This window comes from Macaca nemestrina, chromosome 1 (genome assembly GCF_043159975.1).
Source record: "Macaca nemestrina isolate mMacNem1 chromosome 1, mMacNem.hap1, whole genome shotgun sequence".
Lineage (NCBI taxonomy): Eukaryota > Metazoa > Chordata > Mammalia > Primates > Cercopithecidae > Macaca > Macaca nemestrina.
The window spans coordinates 132,262,619-132,275,491 of NC_092125.1; the positions used below are offsets into that span (position 1 = coordinate 132,262,619).

At 34.6% G+C, this 12,873-nt stretch overlaps 1 protein-coding gene across 2 annotated transcripts in view; it reads right to left on the bottom strand.

The window, feature by feature from the left end:
* Window positions 1-1,871: 1,871 nt before the first annotated feature.
* The window catches only part of LOC105485473 (solute carrier family 30 member 7), an 83,811-nt gene continuing 72,809 nt past the window's right edge, over window positions 1,872-12,873 (bottom strand). Inside the window, exons 11-12 of one of the 2 annotated variants that reach the window (XR_989588.3) lie at window positions 12,516-12,574; window positions 4,541-7,360 (exon numbers count right to left, since the gene is read on the bottom strand). Coding sequence is in view for 1 of the 2 variants with exons in the window: in XM_011747870.3 (XP_011746172.1) it covers window positions 7,313-7,360 (48 nt within the window). In the remaining variant the exon portion in view is untranslated. Of the gene's footprint in view, window positions 7,361-12,515; window positions 12,575-12,873 lie in introns of both variants that reach the window. The other variant, XM_011747870.3, reaches the window with a different exon arrangement.

Here is a 12,873-nt window from a genome sequence, read left to right on the forward strand (position 1 = left end):
ATAGTAAAGAAGCTGCTTTGGTAAGAAGACATTTGAGAAGGAAGGTGACATGAGTGGTGCCTGAGATATTGTGGAAGAAGTTATTTTAAAAAAGGAATTGCTTCTAATTAGAGAGAAAAATTTGGAAGGATAATGGAGGCTCACATCAGATGCTTTGGCTTTCATGTCATATAAGACTAGGTCATCCATAGAAACTGAGATGAGAGAACAATTTGGGAGTGATGGAAATATCTGGAAGTAAATACTTTGAGACATGTTTACGAGGTCAAATGCTGACTAAGAGCCACAATGAGGCTGTTCACAATGTAGAGAAACTTCCAACCTCCTACCATCTCTTCTCTCCTAATGAGTTCTGCCGTTTCTTGGCTCTGAGAATCCTTCTTTGCCTTTCATTCCTTAAGTCCTCTAGAATCTATTCCAATACCTGTAAGATTCACAGTGTTCATTTCAGTTCATCAAACTGATTGATAGACACAATTCAGGTAGAGATTTTTAAACAGAAATTTTATTGAAAGAATTTTGATACAGTTCATGATTCTTTTTAAATACATATGAAGTTTAACAAAATATATACATGAATGAGTTCAAGTAGAAAATGTGAAATATACATTATAGATTTGTTGTATTGCACTTGGGCAAATCATATTTGCTCACTTCAGCATATTCAAACCAAATCACAACACAGTCTTTTAAAGCTGACATTATAACTTAGCCTTGTACTCAAACATTTTAAGAAATGTTTTGATGCCATAGTCTTCACCAAAAGAATCAAACCCAAATTCTAACTTGGCCATATGTTTAACCACCACTGAAGGCAGGGAGGTAAAGTGTTGTAGGGGTGTTTAAAATATACTAAGAAGGGATTTGGCAATTTTCCATTCACAGTATTTCCAATATAAAAGACTCATTCTGTTTATCAAACCCACAAAGTTGGGGGGAATATCACTTGGGAAAAAATTTCACTGAATTGCTATTAAGGGAAGCAATGAAGTTACTTGACAAACTATTGACAGGATGTCTAGTTCAAAATAGAATTTTCATTGAGGCTAACTGTAGCACAATATGTGATACATAAACAAAATTCAAATATTAAAATTCAAAATAAAAAAATTTTCCCTGCTAGTATAAAGTAGAAGTTCTATAATGGAAATAACAATGAAAACAGATGAAAAATCAGTGAAGAAATAGAGGGAGGTGCTACTAAAATGTGTTTGAGGGGAAAAAGAGAAAGGTAAAAAATAATTCTGGGAATATTTAAATCAGTAATTGAATACATGTAGTGTTGTCTTTAAAGTACCTTCAAGAAAGACCTCTTTCGTTTTGGATGACAATACATCAGGATAAATGAAATATGTGAATATGGCAATTCCATAAAAACAAAGGAGACTATGGAGACTGTCTGGTTCCTGACTTGGCCATACAAAATACAGAAAATTCAAGTGACCCAGGTTCCACAGTCCCAATTCTGTCAAATTTCGATCCAACAATTTGTAAAATAGGTAACATCTTTATACTTCCACTGTATATGAAAAAGAATGAGCAGCTCACAGGGCTACTTAAAAAAAATGGCCAAGGTGAATATATAGTCATTTATTTGTGCGAAAATGCCAAAAAAATGCTGAGATGTCTGCTGTAAAAAACAGTAAATTATTGGTTTTACCTATCCTTAACTCTTACTTTTGACACAACTATCTAAAATGTTCACTAGTTAACCATTTACTGAGCGTGTAAATCCATGAGGATAAAAGAATGCATAAGAGAAAGATATTCTTTATTACAAGCTTTCCAACATCATGATCACAATTACAAATAATTTTCAAGGCTGTTGTAAGAAGTCAACATTAAATGTTAAGTTTAAGCATAGATTACTACTATTTATGCAACATAGTTCTTGGTTTTGAAAGGTGTGCATAAAATGTAATGTAAATCAAATCTACTTATCCCTCTCCTGTAGTACAAAATTGCTTGTACTTTTGGGGAAGATAATTCCCTAATAAACTAAATTAAGGTCTCTCGGGTAGAAGTTCAGTTTCTCTCTTCATACGGCCACAGAGGGTACTATCTTTTGATTTAGTCCCTTAAGCAGCTTACTCTGCAATACCAACAAAACTCTATGTTTTAAATAGTCTTAAAAGTGCTTAAGGGAGTTCCGGTTCCTCTTTTTAGCCTGCACAGTTTAAGACCAATGGGAAAGGTAGGAAATAAGCATAAGGGCACTGGAAGAAGGAATGAGTCTGAATAATGTATAATGACTGTTCCCCCATACCAATTTTGTCATGGTGATTGTTCACTAATTTTACAGGAGAGTCTATTGAGATCTGCTACAACTTCTTGGATCTTTGAAGCACTGCTGAAAGACATACACAAAGCAGAGCAGATGTCAGCACCTGATTAATCAGTGCTCTACTACTGGCTATATTCCCCAGGCAGGTCACTTAAATTATCTCCAAACAGCTTCCTCATCTGTAAAAAGGATACAAATCCCTTCCTCACAGAGAAGTTATGAGAATTAGAGGAGATTTGAAAATGCTCTGTCAATCATAAAATCATACAAAATTATTCCTTTGTAGAAATTTGAGGCTTAAATGTAATAACACGAAGGCCACACTAAGCGTCTGGCACATAAATACTTACTAACCTTGCCTTCTGTGTAATCTGCAGTTAGGAAATATAAACCAAAGACACCCTGGTCAGACTCACATCCATTTGGCTTTAAACAGAACTGTCCTTCTCTGCTCCTTTTCTGTTTTTTTTTTTTTTTTTTGGATTCATAATCTTTCATTGTATCTGATGCTATCTTGAGCCTCTGGTTGAGATCTGGGTCACTAAGGCTTCTGGGGGATCATGTCTTCAACAAGCCTTCCAATGAATGTCCAAACAAAATATAATTTCCTTTTATTTATTTATTTTTTTTACCAAAGTTCTTATGAATTGGAAAATAATTTGTTTCAAAGATGGTGATGAAAGGAAAAAAAAAAATTTAACTTTCCAAAGGTAATGCTTTTATGAAGAGTTAGAATTTAGTATTTGGAATTCTGGTTAAGACTTCAACATTTTACCTTACTTAAAAGATTTGTTTTATGTAACATTTAATGCCCAGTTTTGCATGGCTCTAAAAATCTTTAACATGCAAAAGCTTTTCCAGTGACTGGAAGCCAACATGACAAGACTGAAATGGAATGACCTGTGAATTAGCCTGGTTTATAAAATAATACCAGTTCAGAGAACATAAACAAAATAAAGAAACTAAGCAATCCTTACAATGGATTTAGCCTTGGGCAATTAACAGAAAAATTCACTCATAAAAGGATCCATTTTACAGATACCATTTTTTAAAATGTCAGGAACTGGCTTTATAAGAGTAAAAAAGTTAAAATTAATTACAACATCTTCCATAAAGAATATTATGGAAATAATTATATATGAAAAATGAGACAATAAAAGCCCATTTATAAAGTGCCTTAATGTACCAAAAAAAGGAGGTTAGATGTCCTTTATTTACAAATCATATTTAATCCCATTTACAGAAAGGCAAATATTACACTGGAGAGGCAGCATAATAGAGTATAAAGAACTCTATTCTGACTTTCAGTCAGAAGATCTGAATCTTTTTGGCTTTGCCACTAATTATCTCTGTGACTTTGAGCAAATGAGAGCTTTTCTGGGCTTCGGTTTTCTCATCTGTAAAATGAGAGGTAGAACTAGACTGCTTCTAAGGCCAGTCCTTGCTTAGATGTCAAATTCTATGTTAAGCAATGTAAATATGGTTCTTAAATTTGGGTATTACATAACAGGGTTCTACCATATTAATAATCTCTGTAAAAACTGATTATTCCATAGTAGGTAGGTAAAAACATTCGAATACATTTTGAGTTCATGATTTGGCTGCTGTACAAAGGTGCAAAAAAGTCATAGCATTTTGGTTTCTGATATACATGTGTAGGTTTTCAGGAATGCTGCCAAATTCCAAATATAGGGGGAATGACAGCACAAGAACACTGACCTACAAATAAACTAGATACTGTCCTTCACAAAGACGCATGGGGAGTTAGCAAACTGAGGAAGCTGTGGATATGTTAAGCCCTTCATCTTGAGGAATATAATCTGTGTTTAGAAAACCAAAGCTCGTGGCTGAGCACGGTGGCTCATGCCTGTAATCTCAGCACTTTGGGAGGCCGAGGCAGGAGGATGACCTGAGGTCACGAGTTTAAGACCAGCCTGGCCAACATGGTAAAACCCTGTCTCTGCTAAAAATACAAAAATTAGCCAGGCGTGGTGGTGGGTGCCTGTAATCCCAGTTACTCAGGGGGCTGAGACAGGAGAATCACTTGAACCCGGGAGGCGGAGGTTGCAGTGAGCTGAGATTGCGCCAAGGCACTCCAGCCTGGGCGACAACAGTGAAATTCCATCTAAAACAAACAAACAAACAAACAAAAAACCCCCAAAAACCAAAGCTAGTATAGCTATATTTCTGTTTGGGAAGGTTTACCAGGCAAGGTAAACTGTCCCTGAGCAATACAAATTTGTTGTCCAGAGAATATTTTGAATTTTAAAAATATTGGCAAAGTTATATTCAGATACGGGGTTTTTGTGTGTTTTTGTTTTTGTTTTTTTGGTAAGAGTTAGCCCAATATCAGGGACATTGTAAATTAATTTTATAATAATAATCAGGTAGTATTTCTCATTGGAATTATCAACTTTAGTAATACACATGTGCCAAGAACACTAATAAGACAAAATATTTCCTAAGAGTGACAAAAAAAGTTGCTTTTTCTCACTAATTTTTTACTGCTGCACACATAGGTATACTGGCATTTAATTAAAGCATAAATGTTAATGCTGACTTGCTAACTGATATGAGCTGGCAATATCATGTAACAAATGCAAATTCACATCAGTCTAACACTATATAAACATACTCATGCATTTGTGTACTGATAGTACAAATAAAATGATTCATATTTTGACAAAAACTAAACTTGGAATGGAGAGCTCTGTGAAAGGCAGACTTGGGTATTCAAATATCTCCATATGTGAAATATCAGTAGTTATACATACTCAGTTTTTAAAGGCACACATCCAAAATCTCCCTTCATCTAGATCTGTCATTTTCTCTATCTAATATGCCAAAACCCACAAAATATCCCAGAGTTCTCTCAGACTTGGTGGTAGTTGCAAACTTCTAAATGACTACTTATATTTGTAGAAAAACCAGTACCATTATCAGGACACTTCCTTTTGAACTTTCCCTCTTAAAAGACCTCAACAGTTGTTTTAAGCACATACTACTGCAGTAAATCATAGCTTTCAAACCACCTGGCAGTAAGCAAACATGTTTAGAAAATACTACTTTGCCTGCAGAAAAGAGACTATTGATAGACTTCATGGCAATCTGCAGCAGTTTAGAAAAGAATGAAGAAAGTGGTCTAGTTCTCCTAACAGAGAGTAGTTTATAGATGTAGGTCAGAAATACGGGAAAAGACACTCTGAAACTTAGAATCAACAGGGATTTCTGCTTATTGATCTACATTCTTAATCATCATTTCCATCCTGCAGGGTTTTTTCTCCCACATTTACAATTTTTTTAAAGTTAAAAGGGAATACGTATGGTAAAATGAAGTATGATGGGAAAATCAGATCATTATCTACTCATAAAACACAGAGAATACTTAAGGAGAGTGTTCAAGCACTTATCTCAAATTGCAATTTTATTTTTCAGATATATAAGAACCTAGAAAATCAACTTAGTACTTACTTCCTAGATGCCTGTGTTAGGAAAAGTTCTACATCACCACATTTCCTCTGTACCTTTAATAATTCAAACTCAATAAAATGCTGCTTTAGGATTCCTGAAAGCAATTGTATTTGTGCAAAGCCTAAACAGGAAAACAAAGTGGATGACTTGGCATTTGAAGAATGAAAAAGCCAAACGGCACTGTCACAATCATTTCTGCCTTCAGTCTCCAATGCCTTTTTCTTTAATTATAAAATCCATAGAAATGGCAAGGAAAGATATAGGGAAGTTTATCACAGATACAGTAGCTTTTACAGAAATTTGAAATTCAGCAGATGTTTTAAGTCAAAATTTTCTGTATAACAGATGAATTTGCAAAGTTTTGAAAACACAGTCCATGAAGTAATTTAAAATGTGATAATTAAATTTGTTTTAAAAAGCAAATTAAGAGCTTTTATTTTCTGATAAGATAAAACAATCAAAGAAAAATGTTCATATATCCAAACCTATGCTGGAAGTACACAAAAAGACAATTTGTATACATTACTGGCGATAGTCTTGCTTTGTATAGATTACAGAATATCCATTAAAAAAAAAAAAAAAAAAAACATAGCCGGGCATGGTGGCTCACGCCTGTAATCGCAGCACTTTGGGAGGCTGAGGCAGGCAGATCGCGAGGTCAAGAGATTGATACCATCCTGGCCAACACGGTGAAACCTCGTCTCTACTAAAAATACAAAAATTATCTGAGTGTGGTGGCACATGTCCATAGTCCCAGCTACTCAGGAGGCTGAGGCAGGAGAATAGCTTAAACCCGGGAGGTGGAGGTTACAGTGAGCTGAGACCACGCCACTGCACTCCAGCCTGGCGACAGAGCGAGACTCCATCTCAAAAAATAAAAAATAAAAATAAACCATACATGACTTTTGATGGTACATTTCTATGCTGGCAAATACATTTTCGGATACAAAGGCACTTTGAAAACCCAATATGGTTTGGTTCGTAAGTTTGCAAGGTACAAACAATTTTACAAACATGATTATACTGAAGAACGTCAACAATTGTGACATTACTTACAGAACAGATTTCCAACTTCTTTCTTTTTTTTTTAAAAAAAAAAGTAATACTGGTTTTGTGGGAATGAAAGCAGTGGTTTCCAGCAGCTTCAGTGAAGACGTTCCAGAAGACTGGAGGCCCACAATCTGAAATTCCTACTGGCTGGGATGAGAGGATGATGGTGTGGGCATTCAACATGAAAACAAACAAACAAAAACCAAACACAAAAAAAGAAAGAAAAAGGACAAATCAACACCCTAAACCAAAAACCTCAGAAGTCAAAAAGATTTGGAGGAAAGAGCACAAAAGAAAAGACCAAAAGTCCAGGAGATATCCTCTTAAATCTGATCGCTTAGCTGTGAACTCCCCACAGAGCGTAAACGGCTGACTCTACCCAGTCTACTTAGTGCTCGGGAGTTGTAGTGATAATTTCTCTCTTTTAAAAAGCTGGGTACAATGTTTTGGATCGTACAGTACCAGAAAAATTTGGTCCATAAAAGGTGCATAATTTCTTTCCATTCACTACATGGCTGCAAAGTCAATCTGTACATAGAGCTGCCTCACTCCAGCCTGAAAAGTAAAAAAAAAAAAAAAAAAGTTAGAAAATCAAACAAGCTAATAACACCCTACACATTTCAGGAAAGTAATTCTTTTCTTCTACAAATCTCGCTTTGAAAAAAAAAGAAATTATTATTTCAGAAACAAATATATTCATAAGCTACAAAAAAGAATCTCCATTTACCACTACAAAACAACAACTACAACAACAAAAGAGCCATGTTAACAGTCACACACCCTATCCAGATATCCAGGTGATACTTAGAAAAATGCAGTTCTCTTTCTACAATTACAGAGTAATTACAGAGTAATTACAGAGAATTGTAATTCCCTTTCTACAATGCTTGACTGGTTGGCTCCTAGCTGAAATTCATACATCAACCCTGTCTAAATCCTCCTATGATAAATGATTAGTAAACAATCTAGCAAGTATAACTATCTATTGGAATTATTTTGCACTCCAAGTCCTCTCTTCTGTTTTGGATACGAACTTGCTACTCAAGGATACTGCTCTCTAAATTCTCCCCAATATCTTCTGTATTATCAATTTACTCCCTCTCAACTGGATCACTTCTATTAGCATACAAACACACTGTAGCTGTTTCTAGCTTTGAAAAAAACCTCATGAGAAATTATCTTTTGGGTACAATGTATACTATTCAGGTGACAGTTGCACTAAAAGCCCAAACTTCACTATTATGCATATATCCTAGTAACAAAACTGCACCTGTACCCCCTAAAGCTATTTAAAACAAAAACAAAAACAAAACAAAATCAAAAAAACCCTTTACTTAGCCCTACGTCTCCTTTTGGGCTCCCAATCTCCACTCTTCTTTACAGAAAAAGCCTCAAAAGAGTTATCCATATTTGCTGTCTACAATCCTTTTTCTCACTTCTCTCTTGAACTCATTTCAACCAATCTTTTGCTTCCCAACACTTCCCCAAAACTGTTTGTCCAGGTCACGTCCACATTGCTTACATTAATACCAATTCTCAGGCCTCTTCCTACCTCACCTATCAGTGAGAATACAGATGGTCACTCCCGCCTACTAAACATATATATATGTATATTTTCCCTTTTGGCTTCCAGAGAATATTCACTGCCTGCCCTTTCACCTCACTTATCAGTCTTTCTCAGTCTCCTTTGCTAGTTCTTCCTTCTCTCTGAAAATTGAAATCCCCAAAGGCTAAAGAAAAAAAAAAAAGCTTGGTACAAGAGCTAGTAAATACCTCAGCACTCACTCCCAATACACTTACCACCTTGTGATGTATTATACAACTTATTCAAGGTGTTTATTGTTTATTGACCTCTCACTATAATATAATCTCTCCGAGATAAAGGATTTGGTCTTCTTTTTTACACTGCTGACTCCTAGAACCTCAAGTGGGAGCCAGCACACAGTAAGTGATCAATAAGTATTTGTTGAATTAACTGAAATTCCACTAATCTCCTTCTTTCAACCCAAAATGATCTATTTTTAATTAAAGGAACCCGTCAGTCACAATAAGCCCTTTTTTCTCAGTACCACAGAATAAAAGGTAAATTGGAATATTTAATAGGAAAAAACCAGAGTGGGGAAAAAATCTATTAGCATTACCTTTTCACAGTAATTTCTGGACTCCTCAAAGCACTGTTTTCTAGCTTGACTTTTTTCTAGAATTCAGGTAGGAGGGCACTGTACAATACTAAGTGCTTGAAAGGATTCAGGAACTACTCAAATGGATAAAAGGCTTGACAGGCTCTAGAAGCTTGCCAGCAAAAGAAACATATTTTAATTTTGCTGGTGCTTCTCCTTTTTTTTTCTTTTTCTTTTTTTTTTAAATAAAAGGCCTTCCTGTGGAAAGGTAAAGTTGTTACTCAAATTTAAGAAAAATATATTTAATAGTATCTGCTCCTCAGTTAAGATGATGTGGCAGAAAAAAGACAGAATTTAGTATCTATATGTTCTTGAGTTACAAATTAAAATCAAACTTCATTTTTTCTCATTTTAAAAGCATTGATAAACACCAACCCTACTAATCTCACACAATTGTTACGTATTCATCCAATATTTGACAGATATTCAATAAATCCTTGCTATATACCAGGCATTTATAAAAGGCTATTACAAATTATTACGATTGATTACAATTATATGATCTGACATTATCCAGATGACACCTGAAATGACTGTACTTAGAAACTCTTTAAAAATTCTTATATATCAAACCATAAGAGGAAACAAATATTGTTCAAATAAATTGTCTTAATTTATTTTATTTTTCAACAACATTGTTAGGTAAAGTAAAACGGGCAAAATAAGTTGGGCTCTTTTTATTGTCTCTGTCATTTTCCTTACTCCTAGCCCTAACACAGAGAATATGGTAATAAAAAATGAAGTAGCCCAAGGCAGTCAAAAAGAAAGGAAAAACAAAGAGGCTAGATAAATTATCTTTGCATAATCATGAGTTAATTACTCAAGCTGATAACCTTCCCCTAAGGGCTTACAGCTTTCCATAAAAGCTCAGTCTAACAGGAAAAAAAAAAAAAAAAAAAAAGTCATTTTGCTTTATCCATCTGGCCTGATGAGAACAGCTTCAAGTTTTACAGATTCTCATTTTCCTCTTCCAGTTTCCTTCAAAGTAAAGAGAAAAGTGGAAGAATCCTATGGTAAGTCACCTACTCCCTGAATGCAAACTAAGTTTTCTATAGTTTGTTCACATCACAAAGACATGACAGACACTCCAACAGATGAAAACACTACTCAGGTCCATCATAAATTCTACCCCTAGAATGGGACCAGGAGCCAGAGGCTGGCTGACAGGTCCTTAAAATGTGAAAACCACATAGTACTCATTGCATATCCTGAGAATAATGTACAAACTATACTCCAGTCAATATTTTTATAAATTGGAAAGGCACCTAGTTATTTTGAACACTTTTATGCTCCTAAGAAAATAAATGTTAACCTGGTGCCATAGGCTTAGAATATTTTCAATACATATTTATTGTTGTAGAAAGGATAACAAATCAGAAGTAAAAAATTTAGAGAAATAAACAGGAATATGACTACAGAAAATTATTTCGACTGAACATATATTCATCTTTATCCCTTTAAAATGAAGTCTTGACAAATTGCCTTACTCTTCCTTGTGAAACCTAAATCATTTCAGAGTTAGCAAAAGAATGAGTAACTGTGACTAAATTACAAGTCAATAACAGTAACTTGAGTGTGGGTTTCTTTTTCTGTAAATTGTCTTTTGAGGCTCATTTAATATGTTAGGTACTGATCATAGTACTTGGCACATGATGAGCTCTCAATAAATGCTAGCTGCTGATGCTGTTATTATTTCCACCTCTGTTCATCAACCAGTGAACACTTAAATCATGTGGATTACTTAAAAACAATAAACTTAGGGATCTGTTGGCCTCACAACCTGTGGCTGTTCTCTCCAACTTCCAAAGAAGGTCAGATTCTGGTGGACTTCAAGTACAAATGATGAAGAAAGATAATGGGAAGATGGATAAGGAAAAACTGCAGAGCAGGCAACCAAAATCAATACTTAGGAAACATTAAAGCCCTTGACCAAAAGTTTAAAAGAAAAAAAAAAAAAGAAAAGGAAAAGTGGAAAAATAGTAATCCACCTTCTCCTACTTCCTACCCCCTCCCTCAAGCAGACAGAGCAAGGTTAGATGAGCCACAGGAAGGGATTATGATCCTAGGAGAGTTAACGGAGGCAGAAAGTTTCTGAAACTTGGGGCACTCTTATTTGGGCTTGTGAGGAGGCTTTTTGGTTCCTTCCTGAGTATCAGTGTTAACTTCTATTTTGAGGACAGAGAATAGAGCACAAAAAGCTGAAGCAGGAAGTTGGGGGCTTAGAACTTATTAGGCACAAGGGAGAAAGGCAGAAGAGTAGAAAAGACGGAAGAAATAAAGGTAGAAGTTCTATCAAGGAATAAATATGTATTAGGCGAGATCGTCTTTTGTGTTTTGTGGAACTGAGAATGGTAATAAACCCCAAGCAAATTCTAGACTTTTCTTCAAACATATTTCTAGATGTTTCTTTAATACGTTTCCTTCAAACATTATTTCTAACAAAAAGTATGTTAAATTTTTAGGATTACAGTTATGATTGTGAAGTGTGTTATTTTAAAAAATTAACAAATACTATTGGCCAGTTTAAAACATAAGATGTTAATTGCCTTCCTAATCTAGTATCCCATTTTCTTTTCCTGTTTGTACATGAAACACAAAACATAAACTTTCCATTTTATCAATTCCCAAATGATAACTTATTAAAAAGAATTGGTGCAAGGGGAAGAAAAGGGAGAGGACTTTTTCTATGCCAGCACAAAACCTGGTACTTTACAAACTGTATTGTCACTTAATCCCAAAGCAATCTAAGTACTAAGTGGCTTTTAGCAATGCACTTGCATTAGTTTATATTCACGTACAGCAAGCCAACTTCTTTAGCAGTTAAAGATTAATTGGTAACTCTGAAAAACGAAATTAAAAAAGCTAATGCCTAAGATATAGTCACAAAGCTATAGTTTTATTAACAAAATAGAAAGTTATAATTCTTCGACTTTTAGATATTTTTAACCAAAAACTATCACTTACATTCTAATTTAAGACTGGCTATAAGAAAGATACCTAAAAATGTAATAAACAAAAAGCTATAAATTATTGAAAAAATCCTTCTTTTGGTCTTTTGGAACTAAGGCCACCAGTATTTTAAATCTGTCTATAAGAAATACACCTGAAGCATCTGTGTGATCAAAAAGGAGCAATTTGAGTTTTGTTATTTTTGATAAGTAAAATTTACAAGATATAATTTAAGATTAATTTTTTTAAATTTAAATTTCATCTCATAAAATAAAAATGCTCCTGCAAGCCTTGGCATATACTAATTGCATAAGGATCATGCATTACTAGGGTATACACAGAAAAGGAAAATAAATTCATGAAAATTTCAATCTGCATACGTCAGAACTAAAGCAGTGATCATAAAACAATTTTAAAATCATTAGGTGACAAAAAGGCTTAAAATACTTTTTCAGGGCTTAAAATATTCAAAGCTCAAATGCAGTTTCCAAAACCAAAGAAGCAGTTGAATAAACTTTCAATTTCAGTCATTTTTAAAGCCAACATTTCTAAAGTTACCAGAAGAACCTCCTTCCACTTACTTGAATGGCAACTTCAGCAGTTCCTAAGCCCCGACACAGCTGCTTGCACATTTCTAAAACTAGAAATTGCATTCCTTTTTAGAGGACAAATTGTGAGTAAGTGCCAAAGTCCTAGGAGAGTATGGGGTGTCCTAGGGCTCAACAGAAGCTCACACTATGAGGGTGAAATGACATGGCATATCTAGGAGAAAATTCAAGGTAAAGGAGGGAAAAATAATCTGGAAACATCAGTGAAAAGAAACATTACTGCTAGCCTGGTTATCTTGTTGTCCTGGAAACATGTAGAAGGTATAAGAAGGATTCAGACACATTGTGAAGGTCTTGCATGCTTCATTATGAAGGTCATGAGATAGACTTA